The following is a 26,612-nucleotide window of genomic DNA, read 5'->3' as shown; positions in this document are numbered from 1 at the left end:
CAAGGAACCTTGTTTCTGTGAGGCAGCAGCACTAACCACTGAGCCACTGTTGCCTTTCAAAGTTACATTGGGTTACAAAGAGTTATTTTTGGAAATTTTCGCCTGCGTGTGTTGGGGTCACCTAATTGATTGCTAACCTTGCTGACTAAATGGTTCTGTGATCTGCATACATGTAAACAATAACATATGGAGCTTAATTTGACTGAAAATACATGCAATGCTGGCTTTTAACTTGGATCTCCACTGTTAACAATTTTTTGACTATTCCTTTGTTATTCTTTATGGCGTTTTTTTTCATTTGTTATTCTTTATTGTGTTTCCATTTCACTTTTATTTCACTGTTTATCATTGATCTCTTTCTGTAAAACACACAGTACACTTGTTTTTGAAAGTTCTCTGCAAATGAGAACATGATTATTACATAATAATAATAATAATAATAATATTAATAATAATAATAATAATAATAATAATGGTGGCTAGTGGACCTTCCAGATACTTTCCCCTTTTCACATCTAAGATTAAACTCCAAACTAAAATATCTGCAGTATCATTATGAGTAGACATTCCTCTGCTAGTGTGTGGAACTTGAAACGACACAGTACTCCCTGTCGATACTTAGTTTATTTGAATATATTTAATTGTATTTTGCCATGAAATTATTTGCCGCTGTGCACTTTTACTGTACCACTTCAGTTTTTGTCATCCAGTTACTCGCTCGCCAGGTGTTCCAGTAAATTGTTCAAATTTCACTCATAAATAACTAATGGAAATTAGCTCTTGTGTTGCAAGATCAAAATTGCAAGACTTTTCTAGTCAATTCCAGGCAGAATACCCGTAGCCCTGTGTTTCTTTTTTTTTTTTTGAGGGGAAGTGGGGGGTGGCCACAGGGTCCGAGCTTTCATAAAGGGCTGGTGGTTCTCCACCGCGAGAGCGCACGGAGGCGCACGGGGCGTTTCGCTGTTGGTTCTGGAGCTTTACGTTTTTCCACAGTGATCCGGCACCATGCACTTCAACGGTGACATGCCATCGGACGGGAGGTGCAACTTAACGGACCACAACCGGACGGAGAGCGTAAAAGTGAATCTGGAAACTCTCGGGAACGTCAGCGCCGGTGCGCGCAACGCCAGCGACCCGTTCGGACGCAACGAGGAGATCGCCAAGATCGAGATCACCGTCCTGACCGTCACCTTTCTGGTCGCGGTGGTGGGCAACGTGAGCGTGCTGGCGACCACAATGAAAACGGGCCGCAAGCTGTCACGCATGCACCTGTTCATGAAGCACCTGAGCCTGGCGGACCTGGTGGTGGCCTTCTTCCAGGTGCTTCCGCAGCTGTGCTGGGAGGTCACCTTCCGCTTCTATGGCCCGGACTTCCTCTGCCGCATCGTCAAACATCTCCAGGTGCTGGGGATGTTCGCCTCCACCTACGTGATGGTGATGATGACGCTGGACCGCTACATCGCCGTATGCCACCCGATGCGCACCCTCCACCGACCCACGCAGCGCGCCAACGTCATGATCGCGTCCACCTGGCTGTGCAGCCTGGTCCTCAGTGTTCCGCAGTACTTCATCTTCTCCCTGAGCGAGGTGCACCCCGGCTCGGCCGTGTACGACTGCTGGGGACACTTTGTCCAGCCGTGGGGTCTGCGCGCCTACATCACCTGGATCACCGCCGGGATCTTCCTCGTCCCGGTCGCGGTGCTCGTGCTGTGCTACGGCTTAATCTGCCGCGCCATCTGGAGGAACCTCAATTGCAAAACGGGAAAGGCTCGCCGGTTGGCCGGGCCCACCGCCGCAGCCACCGGGAAAGGACTGCTGGGGAAGAGCTCGGTGAGCAGCGTCAGCACCATCTCCAGGGCCAAGTTGCGCACGGTAAAGATGACTTTCGTGATCGTCCTGGCGTACGTGGTGTGTTGGGCGCCGTTCTTCACGGTGCAGATGTGGTCGGTTTGGGACGAGACGTTCTCGTGGGACGGTGAGCCCCCTCGCTTCTATTATTATTATTATTATTATTATTATTATTATTATTATTATTATTATTATTATTAATAATAATAATAATAATAATAATAATTACAAGCTAGACATTGAAGTCCACACATTTGGAATGCTTTTACGCACAGGTAATACATTAGAATCCGTGAACCAGATCGTACAATAGTACAGTAAAAAGGTGAAAGTTGTTTGATGTGTTCAGTAGATTAAGTTGGTTTTCTAGATTTCTTTGTGATATTCAAAGTTCTGACACTAGTGGGACATAATGGCGATGCAAAGGCAGCACAGCAACATATTGGTCCCATTCTGTGATAAAAGAGGCCAAGTTTTAAAGCATTTTAGTTCAAACTAATTGCTGGATGGTGTGGTAACACTACATGTAAAATGCAGACACACACCCGCACACACTCATTTCCCTCTGCTCTCTCCATTTCTGTCCGTCTCTCTCTCCCTGTGCTGTCTTTCTTCCCCTGTCTAGACTCTGAGAACACGGCAGTCACCCTCTCGGCGCTGCTGGCCAGTTTGAACAGCTGCTGCAACCCCTGGATCTACATGATCTTCAGCGGTCGCCTCGTCTCAGACTTTGCGCACTGCCTGCCCAGTCACTGCAGTCTGCGCCGAAAGCTGGGCCACCAGGACTCGGACAGCAGCATTCGCAGGACGACACTCATGTCCCGCCTGCAGGCCCAGTGTCTGTCCAACCATACTAGCACCCCACCACCCCACCCCTGAACCCCACACACTCTCCACTTACATGTCAGAATCTCAGATGCTGGCTATCTGGATATCATGGATTGATCTCAATGGAAAACATCAACACCCTGCTATGGATAGATTGAGTTACCAATGGGAGGAAGGAAATCCCCATCTGATCATGCAATAACAAAGTGGATGCATTATTGCCTTGGTATGCCCAGAGTATAAACTATGCATGAATGGCCACACATTCCTTGAACACAGCTCTCATTGGGCCAGAGTGTACACCACAACAGATGAATGAAAACAAAGGCACCACACCGATATCACAGATTAGTGAATCGTTTCCCCTGTCCCGCGTGCAGTATGCGTTTTGTTTATTTATTCAGAGAGCCGTCACAGTCGTTCTCTGTCGGAACAGGTTCACAGCGACTAAAGATCTTGAACGATGTTCTGTTTCAAGTCGTAATGATGTTGAATTTGAGGTGATGGGGTTTTAGCCCGACCTTTACCGGCACCTATATATCTTCACTGCTTCAATATGGTTCAGTGGTACAGTGGCATTACTATGAGGGGTGTGGGTGGTGCGGACCGGGTGACATCATCAGACGGGGTGACACCAAAATGACTGTCTATAAAATTTTTGTGTAGCATTTCAGTATTATTGAATTGTATTATTTTTTATCAACATATCCCTGCAGTTAGTTTAACAAAACAAAAACGTTTTTCGTATGCCCACCTTACATGTACTGTATCAATATACCAACAAGGCATATTTATACGAAAAGCATAATGGAGAGGGAGCGATCTCTGCTCTGCTGCACGTCCCCGTTCCCTGTTTCTCCAAACAAAAAAAATACTCTTTCGTTTTAAATAGAAAATCCTTCTGTAATGGGAAGACTTTCTCAGTCACTCTCTCAGGCTCCGCAGCGCCGTCGATACCCCACAACCGCCAACATGTGAATAAGGCGAGTACCGAGTACATATTTATTTCCTCTTCAAACACTGCGCACTGGGTGACACAAACCCTAGTCACGCCGCTGCTTTGGTAGACAGCATTTTCAGGTTTGCACATCCAATTTGTCGTTTATTCATCTACATTTTGTTTGATATGATTGTCCTTAAGTTAGTGGTTTACATTAAGCCTGTGGACACAATAATATCACAGTGGGATTTCTTCATGTCTTGTCGCGGCTCACAGGTCATTAACGGCAAAGCCTTGTTTTGTCAACTATTGTTCTTTTCAGCATTTATGCCTGGGTTGTCAACCTCAATTTACAGAATTATGTTCCCTATTGTTAACATGTTTTTTTTTTATCAACTATGAAGCCCAATGTGTTAAGGGTTGAGGCTCACAAATGTCAATTCTGTCATCTATACATTGATCAAAGATGTATTGCTTTCTGTGCAAAGTAAAGAGGGAGAAAGTTATTTTCACATGTCCTCTCATATGAGACATTACTGTGCTCTATCCGTCTATGTACACAAACGCGCAAATTGTAATAATAACGTCATGTCGGTAAATCACAGACTAGTGCCAATCCAGTAGTTTATAATGAGCAAATTATAACCAGAGAGAGAGAGATTCCCTTTCGGAGGTATCTACACATGGTACCTCTGCAAATTAAATCTCGGACTAAAGCCACTGTCATGCCCCACACCTCCCCCATTGTTTTATAACAGGATAGACCTTTTCAGGCTGTCCACGGGAGTCCGGCAAATGAGGCGTGACGTGACAGGCGCGACTGCAGTACAAGGTGACGGGATGCGGAGGCGAGCGAGGACGTCAGACACATTTTATTTCAAAGCACCTTTCGGGCTCTCTCTCTTTAGGGAGACGGAGTGCCTGGAGGCCCTGCGTCGCTGACAGCGGCAGCAGTGACAAAACCAATTTCCTCGAACTGACTTGATTAGTCTGAGAGCGGCTCATGTCTAAATACACAAAACAAGGTTCACCAGGTTCTTCTTTGGCCTCTTACTATTTTCACACACACACACACACCCACCGTGTGTTTGTGTCAAGATACTGTGTATCTTTGAGCGAACTCTATGCATGTTGTGTTACTATGCAGAGAAACAACATGGTGCACCGCTGACACACTCCAGATGTATGTCAACGGATCTTTGCCTTTGGTAATTTAATGTTGACTTGGATGGTTGACTTAGAGGTAGACACAGGACAATTGCTCTGTGGTATACTCGATTCTGATTGGTCTGCGGTGAGTTATTTCTGAAAACAGCTGCTGATCCGCTCATAATCCCCGTTGTCACAGGCAACCACTTCAACAACTGTGTTCCCTCGTGTCACTTCCATTCCACTAGCGGCAACATGTTGTGCCACTTCATAGAAACTACAACGGCAAACTATAAAAGACTTGAAGAGATAAATGCTCATACGTCTAATTTCACATTAATAACAGTCAATAAATACATCAGGTGTAGTGCAAAGTTAGCTTATCCAGGGAAAATATTTCCTGCTCAAGTTCTTAATTGTCAAATGAAAAACAAAACAGGCAGTAGCAGTCATTGCTGGCAATGAAATTCTTGTGATCCAAGCTTTATTCAACAATGCAGCTGAGTAAGATAGCTTTTTATTTTTTCTTTAAAGAAAAAGTCAAATTAAGAAAATATAAAGTAATATTAAATTTAGTAACAAAAAAGTAATAAAAGTATTGAAAAAAGTATTCAAGTGTAAAAAGGTAAATATATGTACCATAGCTAATATACCGTATATAGATTATAAAACGATGCAGTGGCTACATCCCATTTGCAGTGCAAAGGATGTTTGACCATAATGTGCATGTGATGTAGTGTGTTAAGGGTGTACAGTGCGGTAAGGTGTGTGGTGTGTGTCAGAATAGAATAGAGACACAGAGAGAGAGAGAGCGAGAGTGTTATGACCGGAGCTAGGAGGGACCCAAAAGCACGACACAGAGATGGGAGGCAGATGAAGGATGTTTATTAGACCACACGGTGGAGATGGCCAGGGGGACCCGGCTAGGTAGGGCTGGAGCAGGGCAGGGCAGGGATGATGACGACCGGGAAGAAGGGGTCCAGGATCCGGGTGGAGAGATGGGGAACCGGGCTGGATGGAGAGGGAGGGACAGACTTGGTCGACGAGAGGAGACAAGCAGGTTAGGGGAAGATGAAACAAGGAGACATAAACTAGGAACAAGCGCTAGGACTAGGAACTAGGCCAGTAGCAGTACAACTTGGGTAAGCTAGTTGATGGTCTGGCAATGAGTGACTGGGGAGCTGGAGAATAAATACTGTGTGGGTGATGAAGGTAATTGATCCCAGGTGTGTGAAATTGGCCTAAGGGAGGAGCCGCAGATGGGTCAAGAGCGGCCTCTAGTGGTGCTGGGAGGCCGTGGGCCTAACAGTACCCCCCCCCTACGGACGACCCTTGGCGGACATCTGGAACCGGAAGGGCAAGTGCGGTTGAAATCCCGGATGAGGGAGGCATCCAGGATCTGTGTCCGGGGGACCCAGGAGCGTTCCTCCAGGCTGTACCCCTCCCAGTCCACAAGGTACTGAAGGCCCCTCCCCTGGCGCCGCACGTCCAGCAGGCGCCGCACTGTGTAGGCCAGGTGATCGTCGATGATGTGGGGGGATGTGGGGGCTTGGCGGGGAGGGAAAGGGGGCTAGAGACCATTGGCTTAAGCAGGGACACATGAAAGGTTGGGTGGACACGGAGGGAGGGAGAGAGGCGGAGACGTACGGCACAGGGGTTGATGATGGATACAATGGGGAAGGGACCAACATACCGGAGAGCGAGTTTTCCGGAGTCCACCTTGAGGGGCAAGTCCTTGGTGGAGAGCCATACCATCTGTCCGGGGACGTACGTGGGTGTGGATGCACGGTGCCGGTTTGCCTGCCGCTGGGACTTGGTGGATGCCTGGAGTAGGGCAGAGCAGGCCCTCTTCCACGTCCTCCGGCTGTGACGGATGTGGGCCTGGACGGAGGGTACCGCGATCTCAGCCTCCTGGGCAGGGAACAGTGGGGGCTGGTAGCCCAGAGAGCAGTGGAAGGGCGACAGGCCAGAGGAGGCGTTGACCAGGGTGTTGCAGCTGGTCGCTCCAGGAGGAGGGGTTGGTGGTCGTAAGGCAGCAGAGCATGGCCTCCACCTTGCCTGCTCCATCTGGCTGTAGGTCTGGGGGTGGAAACCGGAGGAGAGAGTGACCTGTGCCCCCAGGGCCGAGCAGAAGGCATGCCAGACCTGGGAGGTGAATTAGGGACCTCTGTCTGACACGCCTGCCGGGATGCCGTGGCGGCGGAACACCTCGGCCACGAGCAGGTCTGCGGTCTCCCTTGCGGATGGTAGTTTGGGCAGGACGAGGAAGTGAGCCGCCTTAGAAAAGCGGTCCACCACCGTGAGGATGGTAGTGTTGCCCCGGGATGGTGACAAAGTCTAGGGCGATGTGGGGCCAAGGACGAGTCAGAAAGGGTAGGGGGCGGAGGAGGCCAGAGGGGGGTCAGGTGGAGTTCTTGGACCGGGCGCACGTGGGACAGGCGGAAACGAAGGACCGGGTGTCAGGGAGCAGGGTTGGTCACCAGAAGCGCTGTCGGACGACGGCCAGGGTGTGGATGATCCCGGGATGGCTGGCAGCTGAGGCGGGAGGCATGGGCCCACTGCAGAACCTGGGAGCGTGTGGTGTCAGGGACGAACAGACGGTTAGGGGGTCTGGTATCTGGGTCGGGCTGGTGTTCCTGCGCTCAGGTGACAAGAGACTCGATTTCCCAGGTGAGCATGGCGGCAAGGCAAGGGGGTGGAAGGATGGGTTCTGGATCCCCAGCATTCTCCTCTGCCGTGAGCACGTGGGACAGGGGGTCAGGCTTGGTGTTCTTCGTGCCTGGGCGGTAGGGTAGAGAGAAGTTAAACCGGCTGAAGAACAATGCCCACCTGGCCTGCTGGGAGTTGAGTTGCTTCGCTGTCCGAATTTAGGCCAGGTTCTTATGATCTGATTCAAGATTCAAGATTCAAGAATTTTATTTGTCACATACATATACATACTTTCATACATATATGCAGTAAAATGTAATGCAACGCACCCGGTGATAGCACACAATATGTCCTAGGAAAAAAAAATAAAAGTAGAAAATTCCTTTCTAATAGACCGACTAACTGACTCCTAAAATCTGTCCAGACGACGAAGGGGTGGTTTTCTCCCTCAAGCCAGTTGTGCCACTCCTCCAGGGCTAATTTGACGGCCAGGGGTTCCCGGTTGCCCACGTCATAGTTGCGTTCGGGTGGGGTGAGCCTGCGGGAGAGAAAGGCACAGGGGTGGCGCTTACCGTCGTATGAGCGCTGAGACAGTACCGCTCCTACTCCAGTGTCCGAAGCGTCCACCTCTACCACGAACTGGAGGTTGGCGTCGGGCTGGGCCAAGACCGGGGCCGACGAAAGCAGCTTTTGAGGTCGAGGAATGCGGCCTCGGCGGTCCATTTGAAACCTACTGCGGTGGAGGTAAGGGCTGAGAGGGGAGCGCTGATATGGCTAAAGTTTCGGATGAAGTGCCGGTAGAAGTTTGCAAAACCGAGGAATCGTTGGAGTTGCTTCCTATTGTTTGGGGTTGGCCACTCCGTCACGGTGGCCACCTTTTTCGGGTCAATCCCCAGCCTCCCTCGGCAAATGATGTATCCTAGGAAGGAAACGGACGGAACATGAAAGACACATTTCTCGGCCTTGACGAACAGAAGGTTCTCCAGGAACCACTGCAGCTCCAGGCTTACGTGTCTCACGTGGTCAGAGAAGGATTTGGAAAATATCAGGATGTCGTCAAGGTACACAAAGACAAATGAATTGAGCATGTCCCGGAGGACATCGTTAATCAGGGCCTGGAAGACCGCTGGGGCATTTGACAGACCGAAAAGCATTACCAGATATTCAAAGTGTCGAGCGGGATGTTGAAGGCAGTCTTCCATTCGTCCCCGTCGCGGATGCAGACCAGGTGGTAGGCGTTGTGGAGGTCAAGAGGGTAGCCGGGAGCAGAGGACGGGAGAGAGGGTTGGAGCTGGAGCGGCTGGAACGTAACGTAATTATAATACAAATGCCTATTGTCATACTTTTTAGGGGGGATGATAGCTCAGGCGGTAGAGGTGGTCATCTAGTAATTTCTAGATTCAAGATTCAAGATTCAAGATTCAAGATTTTTATTTGTCACATACATATACATACTTCCATACATATATGCAGTGAAATGTAATAAATGTTTAAAGGTCATTTTTTAAAGGTTGCTGGTTTGATCCCAGGCTCCTCCTGCTAGCATGCTGTAGTGTCCTTGAGCAAGACACTTTACCCCTGATGGCTGCGTCCGTCGGTGTTTGAATAATTGTAAGTCGCTTTGGATAAAAGCATCTGCTAAATGTAATGTAAATTTTGAACAAGTTCGATATTTTGGCCAATAATATCCTTATTAGACAGGTACTAATACCATGACTATTGTCTCTTTGTAAAGACCAGTGTGGTGTGGGGATGGTGTGGTTTGAGCAGCAACACCTGTCCTGGGTCTAAGTAACTGAGGCCCAGGATGAGTGTGGCTGCATACCTGTTGCTTGTTGGTTGGTCTAACAGTTGGTTTAACAGGTTAAAGCCCCATTCCCACACACACTCTGCAGAGGAGCCCTTGTCATGACACATGTCAATCTGCTCCGGGGCCTATTCCATCTTGGGTGGAATGCAGTATCTTGGAGAAATAAATTACTTGACTTGCTTTCACTAAGGACTCGACTCGACTTAAAATAACCTTTTAGATTACTAGAAATATAAAATGTTTCCTCCCCATCATTTTTAAACAGTGAAATCCTGACAGCCAGACTAAACATCAAACTTTGTTACACTCCGTCCCTGTTCGTCATTTTTTAAATCGAAAGTGATGACTCCTGGCACAGTCACGGCTGTCATGATGATCTGATCTGATCACACTGTGTGTGTGTGTAACGAGCAGGAGGATAACGAGTGCTTCTCGTTGAAAAAACGTCAGGTAGCGAGGAGCTTGACTGGCAGGGTAGTAATGCAATCATGGCAATGCCCAGTGTGCACACGCATACCACGTAACATTACAATTGTACATGACACTTGTAATGTAAACATTGACAATGTGGAACATTTTGATATTTTATATTATTATTAGGGATGTGCGATATGACGATATATATCATGAGACGAAAACTTGTATCATCTATATATAGCCCGACCGATGCGGCATAGTCAGACTTCTTGTTTTGGTGAGTAACTCAAAAGTAGTGTAAAACAGTGGGTACAGGATACATAATCAATGTTTTGTTGTTTATTATACATCTTTATACTAAATTTGGACATATCGGCTGCATAACTGCCGATCCCGATGTGGTCAAAAAAGTCGAATAAATACAGATATCGGTCGGGCTTTTATACAGCTGCTGTATAAAAGCCAGTCACTATGTCAGCACAGAACTGCTTTACTGCAATATGTGACATAATTCGGAGCCACCGTGCTTTACGTAATTTGCACGTGGGAGCGAATGTAAACAAACGCGGGGGAGTGCAGCGCTTCGCAGACCAATCAGGGTGCACAATGCTTAATATGGAAGACAACTTACAACTTTCTACACACCGACTGGTATTTGATAAGGAAATGTCAAATTGCACATGGAGTACTACAACATTTGGCCGTCTGCTACTGAGCCATGACAACATGAGGTGAGGGGGATTCATTTATTTTCTGTCAAGTCAAGTTGCAGGTCATCGACTTTTGTCCAAGTCACAATGCCTACGGTCCCCATCTCTGGTTAACACACGTTTTATTTAGAAATTTGACAACTTTTCTAACAGTGACAAACACAGGGCTGTAGAGATGGGGACATCATAAAAGGGTTGCAACACTGAGGATGTGGGAACACTGTTATATATATTTTTGTTGGACATTTTTTTTATACATGCCCATAAGCAGCCATACTGGCAACAGCATTCATTGTCTTCAAAAGGGCAACAGGCGACTAATGAGCCGCTATGGCTATTTGGAGGCAAATCCTATTGTATTAAAACAAAACAGACAACAACTGGAATCACACTGGAACAAAAATTGTTCCAGTGTGATTATTATCATCATCATAATTATAAATTATTATAATTATTATTATTATTATTATTGATGATATATTTCATGATGAAGATCCACCATGCTAAGATCCACGCATAACCCCGCGGTTCACAAACCTAGTGAGCCCAGCCATCGCCCGTATACAGCCAGATATGCGGCCCCTTCACGACCGCCAGCGCCCACACTGCATCCCACATCCGTGATGAAAAGCAGCCATCAAGGGGCCGTGGAAAGCATCTGGCACTCTTCGTAGCCCACAGCAGGCCAGAAACCGCCCTCAGGTAGACTAAACCTTTCAAGATCACGAGTGGAACACAGTCTCTCACCTGGATCAAGATTCAACATGTTTATTTGTCACATACATATGCATACTTTCATACATATAACGTAATTTCTTCCTAGCTAACTAACTGAAACTAACTGATTCCTAAAACGTAATGCAGTTAGAGAATAAAATAATATCGTAGCGAGCTAAGGCTTCTTCGAGCGCGAAAGAGGCAGGAGATTTAATTTCACGACCAAGCGCAATGTTATTAATCGGAGCTCTACGTTCATTCACCACACTGCTATCACGGCAGGCAGGTCACTAATGGCACAAATGCTCTCACTCCTGGTGTAACAATCTTAACACATACAAGTAATAGCAATCTATCATAACACATGTAACATGGCTAACTAACACTAACAACAGCATAACAATTAACATTACATAAAACAATCCCCTTCCCCGACAACCCCAAAAAACACAAACAAAGCATGCTGGGAAATCTGAAATCTTCATGATGAAGACTCAAAAAGATAATACAGAGTAGGGGTACAAAATAAAAAGGAATAGAGTTATGTATATGGGGTAGGCAATTTGTAGTTACAGATATGTGCAGTAAAGTGCATGCGAAAAAAGTATGGAGTATGGAGATATACAGTACAGTATACAACAGTACAACACAGCAATACAGTAACACCGAGCAGAACAGCAATACAGCACAGTATGCAGTAACCCAGAACAGTGATACAGTATGCAGTACAGTATGCTACATACAGAACAGAAACATAGTGGGGCCTGTGTGAGAGTCTCAGTGCTTTTTGATCGGACCCCTGGTGAGTTCAGCGTTGACTGTTCTCATGGCTTGCAAAAGGAAAAATCTGTCTCAATCTCTGTTCTTGCTGTGTGACTGTGGAGGCGCTTGCCCGACAGCAGTAGCTGGAACAGTCCATTGTTTCGGTGATGAGGACCCTTCATGATCCTGCGGGCTCTGCTGCTACACCTCCTGGTGTATAAGTCCTGCAGGGAGGGGAGGGTAGTTCCAGTGGTACGTTCGGCTGAATACACCACACTCTGCGGGGCCCGCCTGTCTTGAGCAGTACAGTTCCCAAACCAGGCAGGGATGTTGCCTGTCAAGATGTTCGAGAGTTCTTCCAGACTAGAAGGACTTGAGGATCCTCACCGAGACCCTGAATTTCTCTAGCTGCCTGAGGTGGTAAAGATGCTGCCTCGCCTTTCTCACCAGAGTGTCTGAGTGTATAGTCCTCCCAGGGACTTGAAGCTGCTCACCCTGTTAGGCCCACGGCCTCCCAGCGCCACTAGAGGCCGCCCTTGCCCCATCTGCAGCTCCCTACTCAAGCCCAATTTCACACACCTGGGACCAATTACCTGCACAGTATTTAGCCCCAGCTTCCTAGTCATTCCTTGCCAGACCGTCAACTAGCTGTCCTCGAGTTGTAGTGCCTAGTGCCTAGTGCCTAGTGCCTAGTGCCTAGTTGTCTCGTCTTCCCCTTACCCGCTTGTCTCCTCTCGTCGACCCAGTCTGTCTCTCCAAGTCCAGCCAGCCCGGTTTACCTGCCTGTCTCCGCTCGTCGACCAAGGCTCTCCGTCCATCTCCATCCAGCCTGGTTCCCCGTCTCTCCACCTGGATCCTGCACCCCATCTCCTGGTCATCATCATCCCTGCCCTGCCCTGCTCCATCCCCACCCGACCGGGTCGCCCCGGCCAGCTCCACCGTCCCGGCTAATAAACATCCTTTGCCTGCCTCCCGTCTCCCTGTGTCGTGCGTTTGGGTCCCTCCCAGTTCAGGTCGTGACACACCCTGTCAACAGAAGTCCCATTAATCACCAACAGAGTGTGCGTCCTCGGTTGGAGTCCCATTCTAAAGTCCACAATCAGCTCCTTAGTTTTGCTGACGTTCAGGAGGAGGCTGTTGTCCCGGTCCCAGAGTAACAGGTCAGCCACCTCCTCACAGTAGGCCTTCTCATCGTCGTCGGTGATCAGGCCCACCACGACGGCGTCGTCAGCAAACTTGATGATGGTGTTGGAGCTGGACCTGGCCACACAGTCATGTGTGTACAGGGAGTACAGTAGGGGGCTGAGGACGCAGCCCTGGGGGGGATCCTGTGTTAAGGGCGGGGGTGCTGGACATGTGCCTCCCCACCCTTACCACTGAGAGGAAGTCCAGGATCCATGCACACAGTTAATCCTGGGAAATATATATTGTAAAATCAATCAACATCTGTTTTGACATATTTGGGGAGAATGGGATGTATGAGCTAGTATTGTTATTGTAACTTGGGAACAAAGTAAATTATAATTTTCTGTGAAGAAAGAAAATTTGCTGTTACTACTACATATTATAATGCAAAGCTGAAAAATCACATACTATTTTTTTGTGATCAAATGTTTAGAAACCATTCGCCTGGAATCCTCTCTCCTTCTCATGTATGTGTCCTGACAGAGCGTGTTTAATTTCGACCATTTATTCAATTGCAGTGTATCACCATGAGATGGCGCTAACGTCACAAAAACCCAATCACATTCCTGCGTTATTGTCCTTTGAACCCTGACTAGAGGTCATCTTTCAAAATGCAGTTGTTTTTTGTCATATCAATGAAAACAGGTCTTAATGATTTATTTGAATCTACATGTTGCACAGCTGTTTTATTTAAAAATGGGAGCTGTTTTTTTTTATTTACATTTTTAAAATTACAAAGTTAAATAGCTTTGTAATGAGAGCACTCAAACTAGGTCTATGTTAATGACTATTTATAGTTTCATGTTTATTGTCAAATACTTGATAACAATGCAAGCGTTACCAGTACTGAGATTCTTAGTCTCAGAGTTAACTCAACTTTACATAATACCTAAAATAAGGGCATAGTAGTGATTAAAATAAAACAGTTTTTAAAAACAGAATTTAAAGAGTATTTAAACAGTTAACTTTTAAACTAAATGTAGAAATCGAAAATGGAAAGAAATAGTGTAGGATGAATAATATCAAAGCCTTTACCTAAAAGAAAGACAAAATAAAATGCAGACAATAATGACAGTGATTAAACTTGATAGTGGACATCTTAAATAGTCTTGGGCCAACACAATGCAGTGTCATATGTGAGAGAAAAATGCATATGATCAAATATTTGAATTATGTTTAATATGCTATATATAGGACAAAAGCCTTTTGTATGTTACGTGCTTTGAAAAGATTGCCTCTGGGTTTTAAAGGAGCCCCCCAGAGTTTGTGAAAAGAGACTGTTCTTTCTCTACAATATCAATCGTAGTACTGAAGAACCAGATCACATTTAATCCTCATTCAACCCTGTATGGACATAAGGATAACCCCAGGGGGGCTTGAAAGAGCATTGTAAGGGATAGTAGGATTGTACCTGTGACCGGAGTTTGATTGTACCTGTGAAATCACTGTTTGAGGGTAACACCCGGGGAGACAATTGAGGGGCACAGTCTTGTAAATGACATCTGACCAATGGCACACAACCTCTCTTTGGTATAAAACTCTCTTGGTCTGTAGTTGGGGTAGAATGATCAGAACACTGCTTTGGGGCAGCTCTGAATCTTTCTCTTTATTCTGCAGAATAAATATCTTTAATACTGTCAGTTTTGTTTTCTTGTAGCGGGCAGATTAACCTCACCAACCACGCAGGAGAATTTCTACAACACATACTGAATGGCAAGATAGACACAGTGTTGTAAGACAAACACTGCAATGTACTACTAAGAGGTACGACAAAACAGGTATGCAATACTTGATCAATTAAAGTGAGTAGTTTTAAACTTTTACTAGCCTCTTTTTAAAGTGGCCAAGTGTGTGGATTTATAGCTTCCAGGCTTCGACCTTTTGATTTCAAAATGAGGGTTTTTGAGCTATCAGATTTTTAATTTACTTAAAATAATTGTGAAATACCACAACAAATTTCTGCATTTGAGCCCCTCTGTCGGAGAAACGGTCCCCCATTTGTACAAACCTTAAAGTGACTAAACAATTTGTGGATCTTTCTGAACACTCAAGATTGTTTAGCTGTTGATACAGTTTAAACTCCATGGTTTACTTAACTCAAATATATGAATGACCTTATCTTCTAAACCTTACACTGCTATTATGTACATTATCACCTCAATGCTAACCCTGCTATCTGCGGTTGTTTTAATGTCATTCATTCATTCATTCATTCATTCATTCATTGTCTCAAGCTCACACAGAGGAATGTTTTTCTGAAAGTTTTGTGTTTATTTTATACAAGCACAGTATGGAACCAAATGATAATGGCACACTACTTTATACGTGTGTCTGTGTGTGTGTGTGTGTGTGTGTGTGTGTGTGTGTGTGTGTGTGTGTGTGTGTGTGTGTGTGTGTGTGTGTGTGTGTGTGCATGCTGTATGGGGCTGCGTAGCCACAGACCGGTCGGAGTGCCCATGCGGACCACTGTCCACCCCCAAAAGCACCTACAATGGGCACCTGAACATCAGAACTGGACCATGGAGCAATGGAAGAAGGTGCCTGGTCTGATGAATCACGTTTTCTTCTACATCATGTGGATGTGGGTTAGGGTCCGATCCGATGGAGCATCCGTGGGATGCGCTGGAGCAACAAGTCTGATCCATGGAGGCTCCACCTCACAACCTCCAGGACCTAAATGATCTGCTGCTAACGTCTTGGTGCCAGATACCACAGGACACCTTCAGAGGTCTTGTGGAGGCCATGCCTCCACGCGTCAGAGCTGTTTTGAGTTTTGGAGATACACAATATGAGTGGTTATTAGTGGTGGTTTTTATGTTGTAGCTGATTGGTTTAAACTAATTTATGATGGTTTGCCAATATGTACGCTGTTTCGTAAATCACACATAAGAGCTGTAAATGTATAACAACCGCTGTTTCAAATGTATTTGTAGTCTTCTTGTGTCTCTCCACTGATAAAATATTTGTATTAATGTAAACAAGACTTACAGTTGTAAGGGAGAAGCTGTGATGGTATTCTTTAGTGGAGGTGAGTGGGAGCTGTTTCTTCTCATCAACCAGAGCTTTTCGTAGATTTCTGAGCAAAGTCAATCATGTTGTGCATGTTGTAAAGTTCACCTTGATCTATTTTGTATTTATCCATCGACCTTTATTTCTAATTATTGTACTTGATAACAATGTGGCTGCGTGGCATCCAATGTGAGAGGGCAGGGCCTGTTTGCTATGTGTTATCTTGGCTTGAATACACATGTAGTTGAAGCTCAACAATTATGCACTCAAAGTAACATTGGATTTAACCAGTATAAATCATCTCTCCATGTAACTGGCAAACTCCAATGTTATAACAATGTTCAAATTGTCCACTGATGGAGCTCTGGTATTACTACTCTAACTCTGCTATTAACCATATAGTCTAGAAATGAAATGTAAACAGGAATTAGAATGGGTCATATAATCTTGCTCAACACAACACAGATACATCCAATATTACCAATATGGCCACATGCTCTGACTATCAAAGTTGTATATAATAAAGGGTGGTGCTGTGGTGTGTTAGAAAGTCATTGTTTGCTCAGTTACAATAATGTTTCTGCTGGGCAGAGTGCTTTCAGAATTCACCAAACAGTCAAATTTACTAGTGATCGTTTGTTTGCTTGTTTGATTGACAAGTATATTAGGTTTGGACAAATATTGTTGCTTAGCGAGAGGCTAAATTGTGCCCCTGGTCTTCTAGAGAGCAGGACATCAAATATTTACCTCTACCCCTATTTGGATTGAATACTGACTTGAATAATTACTAGAATAAGTACCACTATTACATTTTTAAAACTAGTAACATTGCAATTGTTAGTAGTTACAATTGAAATAGTTACTAGTATCTAATAAATAAGTACTAGTACCTAATACATTTTTCACAATTTATATATATATATATATATATATATATATATATATATATATATATATATATATATGTTTTTTTTTAACTACAGCCTTTAACATTCATATAATATATAACAACATAAAATTGCTGTATTGACACAAAACAAAGAGAAGAAAAATATAAACAACAACAGACAACAACAAACAAAAACTCAAAACAAGAATGCTTCTGTTTAACAAATGGTAATCTATACAAAATGGAGTAAATTAATTGCAATTTGTGTAAAGTATAGCAAGTATTTACAAGAAAAATTTAAACTGTACAAGCTCGGAAACTGCATAGTCCACAGAAATTTGTGATTGACTTCATCGTCTGCTAAATCGAAATCCTCAACACAGTTAACGAAGGGCCTCAATATTTTCTCAAATACATGCTGTTTAGCCTTTAAAATGTAAGTTATCATTTCTAATGGAAGGCTCGATAACATCCATCTAATCCATTGAGTAGTGTTTGGTCTGTGAGTCTTTTCCATAACAGTGCTATACATGTTTTGCCATAAAGCCAGCTGAGGACTATAAATGTTCATTCATTGCCATATTGGACAATATTGCGATAAGAAATGTGGTTCTTTTAAATATTTTTTTACATCATACCCTATCGTATTCATGTGTTATACAATTGCAATTTTAGTTTGTTTCCATAGTTGTTGTTTTTTTTTTTTACTTTACTGTGTCTGAATATATGCATTGTGTTTGTATTGTGAATATAATATTGTTCAACTGGGAAGTTTGAAGGAACCCCCCCTTTTTTTTAGGTGGCAAGGTGCCAGGTATTAAGGCGATGCGTCCAGATACGCAGATAGCCTTGGCTGTTGAGCAGTCTGGCTTGGGAATGTCACTTGGACTTTATTGGGATGCGTCTGCCGAGGTGATGGAACGAGACTGGACGATAGTCGAACACTGTGACACCTCTGAGTGTATGACAGTTTATTTGCACAATGGATTTAATACCACAGTGTGTACATGATTACAGAACATACAGTATATGTTTGTAAACCATTCCGAGTCTGTTCAAATATTTACAGAAGCTAGCAAATAAAGTATGTTATATATTTGCTCTCTTTGGTTATTTAAGAGTGTTTTGTCAGTTGCCAAAGACCTCTCATGGTTAGGGTGGATGAGAGGCATTATTTTTTCCTGCTAAATGATATGTTGCACATGGTTAAAATATAGCAAAAAATATAGTAAACTTTCTCATTGTTGTCACACTCTTATAACATACTGATATACCTTTCAAGATTGCGAGTGGAACACTGTCTCTCACCTGGATCAGGTATAGTAACAGCGTTACTCACGGGAAATACGGGTTCGATCAACATCTGTTTTTACATGCTTGGCACCAGTTTGCGGTCCGGTGGTTGGGAACCCCTGGAGAAGGTGATCTGTGAGCTAGTATTCTCATTTCAAGTTGGGAACAAAGTAAATTGTAAATTTCTGTAAAGAAACCACATTTTCTGTTGCTTCTACTTATTGAAATGCAGTGCTGAAAAGTAAGATGCATTTTTAATTGTAAGTGAGGTAAAAGTATTTTATTTAAATACAATTTGGGTGTATGAGTACTTTAGGCCTATATTGCAGTTGAAGCCAAAAGTGCTCCTTTGCTGAAGTCTATAAAAACCTGGAAAGCTGATAATAGTGGGCTCACTGTTTAAAAAAGAAGACCTCAAATGTTTTAGCCTTAAAAAACACATTTGGAAATATTTGTAGAATAGAGGACTACCAGATTACTGTCTTTGGGGTTAAGTATTCTTCTGTTATAATGTTCAACTATTAAGCTCGTTTTGATCTCACTGTATCCAAAACACACTTTTAATCTATTTTATTATACATATTATACTGTACACTCCATAGATCACCATCAACTATGGCTGGGACCGTACATCCAATTCTGTCTGTTCTCCCATTACGGGGACTGGTGGATGAGAAATCCAAGGTGTTGGTGGAAAATCTCCCTCCTGGGCTTCCAGTAACTCTGCACTCTCTTCACTGTTCTGAGAGCAATAAATATTGGCAGTCATATGGCCACTATGTCAGTGACAACAGAGGCATAGTGAATGGTAGGTCGAATCGTTCAACTTCTTTGTTACTTTATTAACAACTACTACCAAAACTACTCCATGCACGTGAGGGAATGCTCTGATATCATTGTTACTGCTTGCAGATGGGATGACTGGAAGACATTTAAACTTAACACCGTACTGTAGTATTACTTTTATGTTATTATTTTATTAAATCATATGACTTTATCATAACTATGCCCAACAATAAAACATTTTTTACATACAGGCACAGATACAATGACTCGACACAGGTTCCTGAATTCATCTTGCCAAATCTGATTTTAATAGCATTTCTAACTTTTTTTTTATAAAGAAAATGCAGAGCTAAAGGTCCTATATCGCTTTACACCAAAATGGGTCTGACCATGTGAAGCTGAAGAGCTGCAGGGATTAACTACTCGGTCATCAATATTTTTCAATGAAAGCCATTGAATTTTTCCATACTTCCTTTAGTTTTGAGTGATTCAAGTTATGGAGGAACCTACACAGGAAAAGAACCCATGGGTTTGCTGTGGAGCATGCACAACGAAAGCAACCAAAAGTAATGTGAATTAATGTAATTTCCATTCATTGAGTGCGCTAATAGATGTCTACAGCATTTGCTGTGATGCAGTTTTTTGTGCCAAAGTAACTTACTATATGTATCTCCCTGTCCCTCTCTTCCCTGCATGTTCTTTAACATGACCAGGTTTAACAAGAAGAATGTCCAAACACCCTTGGTGATACACATCTCGGTGTACAGAGGACATGTTGTCAAGGGCTTCAGAGAAAATCCTCCAATGGCCTCTGTGGTTGTAGAGAGATGGTACATGGCACCAGGCGTAAAGAGGATAGAGGTCAAAGAGAGAGGAATCACCGGTACCCTCTTCATACCCCCAGGTACACTAATCTCACTAACTAAACTAACTAACTAAATACCTAAATAATAATAATAACTAAATACATTTCACAGTTTGGTTTGCAGTAAAAACATTTTTAAATAAGAAAACGCTATTAGTCCTTGAGGGGAATTCAGCAGAAGTTGACAGACCAGTGCTGACAGGTGATGAGTGTGGGCGTTTCTGCCCACCGGTACGGGATTGGGAAGGGGAGATAGAGTCTTCCTGGCAGTGGGGTGCCAACATGGTGAGAGTTTAGTAATAAAAGTAAAAACAAAAAGGCTCGCTACCCAAAATAAGAATATAAAATAAAAGATATAACCTGCGTCTGGGTTTCTCCTCGTCGCGGTGTTGTCTGCAGACGTTGTAGCATCCTGCATGACGCGATCCCCACTGAAAGACAAAACAACATATAAGAAAACTCTCCCAGCCGAGTCCAATCAGCACCAATCTGCCTGATCAGCCTAAAGAGGTGGTACAGGAGGCTGTAGCCGGTACAGGAGGCTGTAGCCGGTACAGCTGCGCTGCCACGGGAAGAAGCCAGCACATCCAGACCATGGCTTAACCATGCCCCCTCGTCTGCCACATACCCCCACCTCCTAACTTAGGCCGGGAGCCGCCAGCCCACTCTCCACCCAAATGTGGACTAACCCATCTGGCTTACCTACCAGCATGATGGGACTACACCAGTCACTTGTAGACTCCTCTATCACCCCCATGTCCAGCATGGCCTTCAATTCTGCCTGCACAACGTTGCCTTTATGTTCAGGCAGGCGATACGGCCCGGAGCGTACTTTCAGCCCCCGGGTCATTTCGACGTGGTGGTAAATTACGGATGCATGTCTGATGCATGTCTTATGCATGTCTGATGAAGACATCAGAAAACTGGCGTAACGTGGCCGCGTCCATGCTCTGTGGCCAGACATGTGGACGCTCCCACCTTCCACTGCTTCAGGAGGTTGTGGAGATAAATCGGAGTCGCCCCGCCCCTGTCTGACCGCACGACCTTATAATTAACCTCCCCAACCCGCAATGTAACCACGAAGGGCCCTTGCCGCTTAGCGACTAATTCAGAGCTGGACGTAGGGAGCAACACAACACAACTCAACGGCGTGATTGGTGTAGCCAGATGATTGACTATTTGGCACTCGGGACACACTAGAGCAGGGGTCAGGAACTGTATTTGCAGCCAAATATTTCTAAATGTATTTCCTTGTGAGCCATATAATATTTAATAAAATTGAATGCAACTTAATGCATGCATTTTTTAAGTAAGGCATACATTTTTAACGTATAACACATCTCTGAGTATTGTGGCCTGCATGCCGCATATTGAAATAAACAATTAAACCCTGCCATGTTGGCGCACCACGGCCAGAAAGTCTCCGTCTCCCTCCCTAAACCCTTACCTGTGGGCAGAGACTCCCACAAGTTGCGCCTGAGCAGAGACCCGGGAGGGGCAGGGCGCCGCGTAAAAGGCGCCCCGGAGTCTTTCTGTGGTCCGCAGCCAGTGCTTGACTACGCCCCTTTGTCCGCCACATTTATATTTAAAATTTTATTTTCAAAATTGTAATTTCTCTTACCTGTTTTACTTTCAAATGACACAGAAAAATTATTTATTACTTGTTTGTTGTGATGAAAAACTTGTCAAAATTGTCTGCGAGCCATATACCGTCATCGAAAGAGCCATAATTGGCTCGCGAGCCATAGGTTCCCGCACTAGAGTCTAGTTTTAGGTTATGTTATTGAGTTAAGTTTAGTTAAGTTAGCTCAACCAACTTAACTAAATCCATTTAAAACTAATTAAACAAAGAAAAGGAAAGTAGATACACTAAATAAAATATATAAAAATGTAAAAAGGAAGTAGAACAATTTTGTAAAAACAATACTTTTTCTCCATATCAGGGCCTGGTCCCTTCCCTGGATTACTGGACATATGGGGACTAGTAGAGAAACTGGTGGAGTACCGTGCTTCCCTGCTTGCGTCCCATGGCTTTGTTACCATGGCACTGAGATATTACTCACCGATTGAGATAAAGCCAGAAGATGTAGATGTAAACTTTTTTGAGGTATGACATTCTTTTCATTCCATTTTACATTGAAGTTAGGGTTGTGCCATATGCGATATGGCCAAAATCTTCTATGCGATATGGGTCATCTCATATATCGATAACGATATACAGATACTCCTCACTTAGCGGCCTAGCTGTTTAACGACTATTCAGACTTACGACCAGCTCTCTGACCAGTCTGTATTGTCCGCTGCATAAAATACTGTGGCGTCTGCGCCGTGTGCGCGACGTCTCAGCGTCAAGCATTGCATCGCGCATCACCATTCTGGGTCTCGCAGTCTGTCAGTATTCACGACACTGGCGTTCACATGGCCACGCCCCCTTACCCTGAAATAACACAAGTACTCGCTTATCGACCAATTTGTTTAACGACCTGGTCCTATGAACGGAACTCGGTCGTTAAGTGAGGAGTTCCTGTATATCACGATATAGCATGTTTTCTGTATATTTCATTTGTAAATACTTTTTATAAAAAAATGCATGGTATAGCCTATTTGTGACACGGCGCAGCATGGGAAGGTGCTTGTCAGGCCTCCCAAATTCACAGGAGAGCCGAAATAAGTGGAAAATATTTGACATATAAATCACAATCCAACTTTTTACATATTTGCAAAATTTAAGATGTGAACTTTAATTCAGTGAAACCTTGACTTAAAGGCGATCGGCAAACATAAAGGTACTTTGGTTCGGCTCGGTAGTCCCCCTCACATTTTGTTGTTGTGGCACAGTAGCAGACGGCCAAATTATGTAATAATCCCTGAATGGTGCCATCATGCAATTTAAGATATCCTTATTAAACGCAAGTCGATGTTTAGTGACAAAGGAAACAACCGTTTTCTACATCAACACCCGTTTTAAAAGATGTAAACAAAGGACAGTGTTTGTTTCTCTTCTGTGTTAAGCTCTGTGCACCATGATTGGTCCCCCACTAATTTCCCGAAGCACCATGTTCGTCCATGTTTGTTTCCATTCTCTCCCACACACAGATAACTTAAAGCATTTTTTTTATACCATTTATCTCGCTACTTTACGGCAATATTTTACATCATTTGGAGTCACACTAAATGATGTAAAATATTGCCGTAAAGCAGCGAGATAAATGGTATTAAAAAAATATATAATGTTTTTCTAACGCCTTACGTTATATGTCATCAAACAGAAGCAGCCCTTATTGAAGTTAATCCCAATGAGGAAAAGTGACCATAACCTCTGTTCTGTTTAATCCTTTTATATGCTACTGTCATCTTTGACAACACAGACAGCAATTGAGATAATCCAAGAGCACCCGCTAGTCATGGAGGACAGAGTTGGAGTGATCGGTATTTCCTTTGGTGGCTCAGTTGCCATAAGAATAGCCAGCTCTGCCAAGGGTGTCAATGTAAGTTAAATACAATTTTAACGTAAGGAATTTTTTCTTCTTTGGCTCGACCTGGAAATAATTCTGTTGTGTAACTTTCTAGCCTTGTTGCTGTGTCTCTGTCAGTGGCAACAATTTATATTCATCTACTTTCCCTCGGGCGCTTGAAGAATTTAGACAGTAGGTCTCATACCTTATGGTTTTTGTAATTACAAAGCACAGCATATAACAGTAATTATGTCAATTAATTTTCTCATGAGATAAACCCTTTCTCCCCTTTAGGAACAACTCCAAATACCGGCAAGGTAAGGAGTCTGTTACAACGTCTGCAGGCCCCGAGGGTAAAGTGGATGTAGGTATACACATTCTAACATGAAAACACAAACACACACACTCACTCACAATTTCATCATATGACTCATTACTGTGTTTCTTCGAAAGATGGGAAGGATTAAGTGTCCTCTATTGTATATCATCGGAGAAGATGATCAGCTCATGCCCAGTGCAGCAATTGCAGAAGATGTAAGTACAGAATTGAGCAAATGAACACAGACACATATTGAGACCAACACTAACCATTTATCCCTATTTTAGGATAATGATTTATGATTGATTAGTCGGACTGACCGGAAGCTTTCACCTTTGACCCTCAGATAGCCAAGATGATGCGTGAAGCTGGAAATGACCACCTGTTGACATCATTATCTTATCCTAACGCTGGTCATCTAATTGAGCCTTCATACATACCCCACACCAGAGAAAGCCATTTTACTTTTTCAAACCAGCCGAAAAGTAAGTATTGGCACTTTCTGGAATAATAATGTTATAATAATATCATTTTTTTTCATTTTGTCAACTAGTTTGATTGACGTCAAAAAGTGGACTTAATATATTGTGTGAATTAACATCTGGGTTCGACTTCACCCCAGTGAAAGGTTTGAGTAAACACAGGCATACTTACTTTAATATGCTTCATTCAAGTGTTTACCCAAAGGTGAGGTAAAAATCTGCATCCATATTTGTTTTTTTGGTTACATGTAGATTGGCCAATATTGATCTTGTTAAATTATTCTGGTCCGTGTGTGTATTACAGTGATATCAGTGTGGGGAGGACACCCTAAACCCCATGCAGATGCACAGGAAGACTCTTGGGAGAAGATCTTGGCTTTCCTGAAGCAGCACCTGTACCCCAGTCCTCACACTGTCCTCCAGGCCAAGATGTGAAAACAAAGAGACATACACATCCTCTGACTACTGCTGTATATACACAATGCTGTAGGTATCAGGAGTAGTCACAGCTGTTGGATCATTTTACTGGAGGGGCTGCACAAGCCCATCCATACGAAACAACATTACATTACATTCGATCTTCATCAAATAATGATTATCATAAGCAGTGATTAATGGTTCTTTCATTGTGGCCATTCCTGATCAAAACAAATAAACATTTACCTGTAATGTTCACATTTATTTTCTGTAGCTTGTTCTAAAACTATTAAGTAGGCCAAGGTCTACCTAAATAGTAACGAAAATTGGGCTCCCGTTACGCACGTAGAGACCCAGTTGAGTGTTCCATTATTTTTAAATACCCCTGTCAGGAATTTTTACATTTTCATTAAAAACAAAATCAAAATAGCTACTGTCTGACAATTATTTTAAGTTTTATATTTACAAGACTGATAATTCGTAAAACAGCAAGTGTAACACAGCGCGTAAATGTGTAATGACTTTTGAGAATTGGAGGCTATATAGCAGGGATAGCAGGCGCAATTCATGGTTCTACAAGCGGCCGCAATCAATTCTTTGTGAATTCGCCTCTCTGTGTGTTGATGGTGGAGCTGGTCCACTACTGGTCAAATAAGGAAATACCTTGACTGCTAGATAAGGATATGGTAGAGGGTGTGTTAGAGGTTGCAAAATCAGTGGCTTATATGTCCCGCTGGATGGTGGTGCTGCTGTGATCGTACTAGGTAGTTTCACGACATTAAGCCAGTTTACGGCTTTAATAGGAAGCCTGACTGACATGCGTTAATAGACACGCACATGGGTCACATGGAGTCGGCTGTGGGTCGAGTATTTCTTATCTCTTAGACTTTAAACTCTAAATCCCTGAGACACAGAGAATTGTATTCTCCACACAAGATACTTGATATCGGGGGTGCAGCTGGGCAAAAGGTACTTTATCTTACCCTTCTAGTACTGCTTGTTTCTGGAGAACGTCTCTGTGGCATACAGGTGGTTATATACTGAGACAAATGTAGTTATTGTAATTCGCCTTGTACGAGTGTCTGCTAAATGACGTAATATAATGTAGTTTAGGGTATACGGACGCCTCAGTGCAGTGCCCCAAGGAAGAATGTGGAGGCCAGGGATTCACCACCCTTGTACAAGTAGGCACCGATCAACCATATAATGAAAGGATCCCTCTTGTGGTTGGCACAAATGTCCTCTGGCTGTTGAAACATTCCTGTAATACGAAAGGAACAGCAAATGCTTTCATTGCTTATCTATTCAGGACGGGTGGGGAATGGTGTACTTTACATTTTGTGCAAGACAAAAACTCAAGCAGAGAATGTTAAAGCACGGCATGTACAGGAAAATATAATAAATAAAGCCTGGTGAGGAGTGCATGTTAAAAGGCATTTTGGCTTGTGTCACTCCATACTAACAGGAGGCAAATCTCAAGCACTAATTCAAGCGAGTCTCAAGTCTCACAATAAATTCAGAGTGATTGTGAAAATTGTATCTCAACATGATATTACGCTCCTGCCAAAAACTATAATTTCTCAATGTTTCCCCATCAAGTCCATAAAACTGGCTGCTTCTGATAGGCCACAAATCCAGGCACTGTTGTGTCAAACCGTTTTCACACAAAAATGAAACCCGGGTCAACCTGATAAAAACAGGCATTGATACCTTTCCTATTGCCAGGAAAAATGTTGATTTTTCTGGTGTGTCACATTCGATGTCATGGTCACGCCGGAAATGGCCGTGTCATGGTTCCAGTGTGATTGGTAACAAAACAGTAGGGGAGATAGCAACTTAAATAAACAGCAACATAAAAATGTAAAATATAGGGCCGTTCAAAAGAATCTGATTGTTCGTGAACGACCCAACACTACAGTAGAAGCAGCACACCAGATACTCTACGCTGCCGGTGCTTCAGTGGTGTAATCCCCACACACAACATTTCACCGTCTCCCTTGCGGAAAAAAGTCATTAACTTTTGATTTGGTTTCAAAATGGGATATGAAATAATGGAATTATACACGGATATTTCTATTTATG

General features: G+C 43.7%; 2 protein-coding genes across 2 annotated transcripts; both read left to right on the top strand.

Annotated features, from left to right (window-relative positions):
• Positions 1–1,005: 1,005 nt before the first annotated feature.
• Positions 1,006–2,727, top strand: LOC307246672 (arg8-vasotocin receptor-like; the record flags this gene model as incomplete). Its single annotated transcript, XM_080022658.1, has 2 exons — positions 1,006–1,975; positions 2,474–2,727. The coding sequence occupies 2 exons, from the start codon at positions 1,006–1,008 to the stop codon at positions 2,725–2,727; spliced, it is 1,224 nt and encodes a 407-aa protein (XP_079878784.1).
• A 16,970-nt stretch (positions 2,728–19,697) lies between these two features.
• On the top strand, positions 19,698–24,548 carry LOC307246671 (bile acid-CoA:amino acid N-acyltransferase-like; the record flags this gene model as incomplete). The annotated part of the gene is made up of 6 exons (XM_080022657.1): positions 19,698–19,896; positions 21,801–21,949; positions 23,226–23,345; positions 23,766–23,846; positions 23,978–24,116; positions 24,418–24,548. 6 exons carry the CDS (start codon positions 19,698–19,700, stop codon positions 24,546–24,548), a joined length of 819 nt encoding a protein of 272 aa, XP_079878783.1.
• Between the last annotated feature and the right edge of the window lie 2,064 nt (positions 24,549–26,612).

The sequence above is a fragment of the Zeus faber genome (genome assembly GCF_960531495.2).
Source record: "Zeus faber genome assembly, chromosome: 21".
Lineage (NCBI taxonomy): Eukaryota > Metazoa > Chordata > Actinopteri > Zeiformes > Zeidae > Zeus > Zeus faber.
This window is presented reverse-complemented; position numbering and strand designations above follow the sequence as displayed.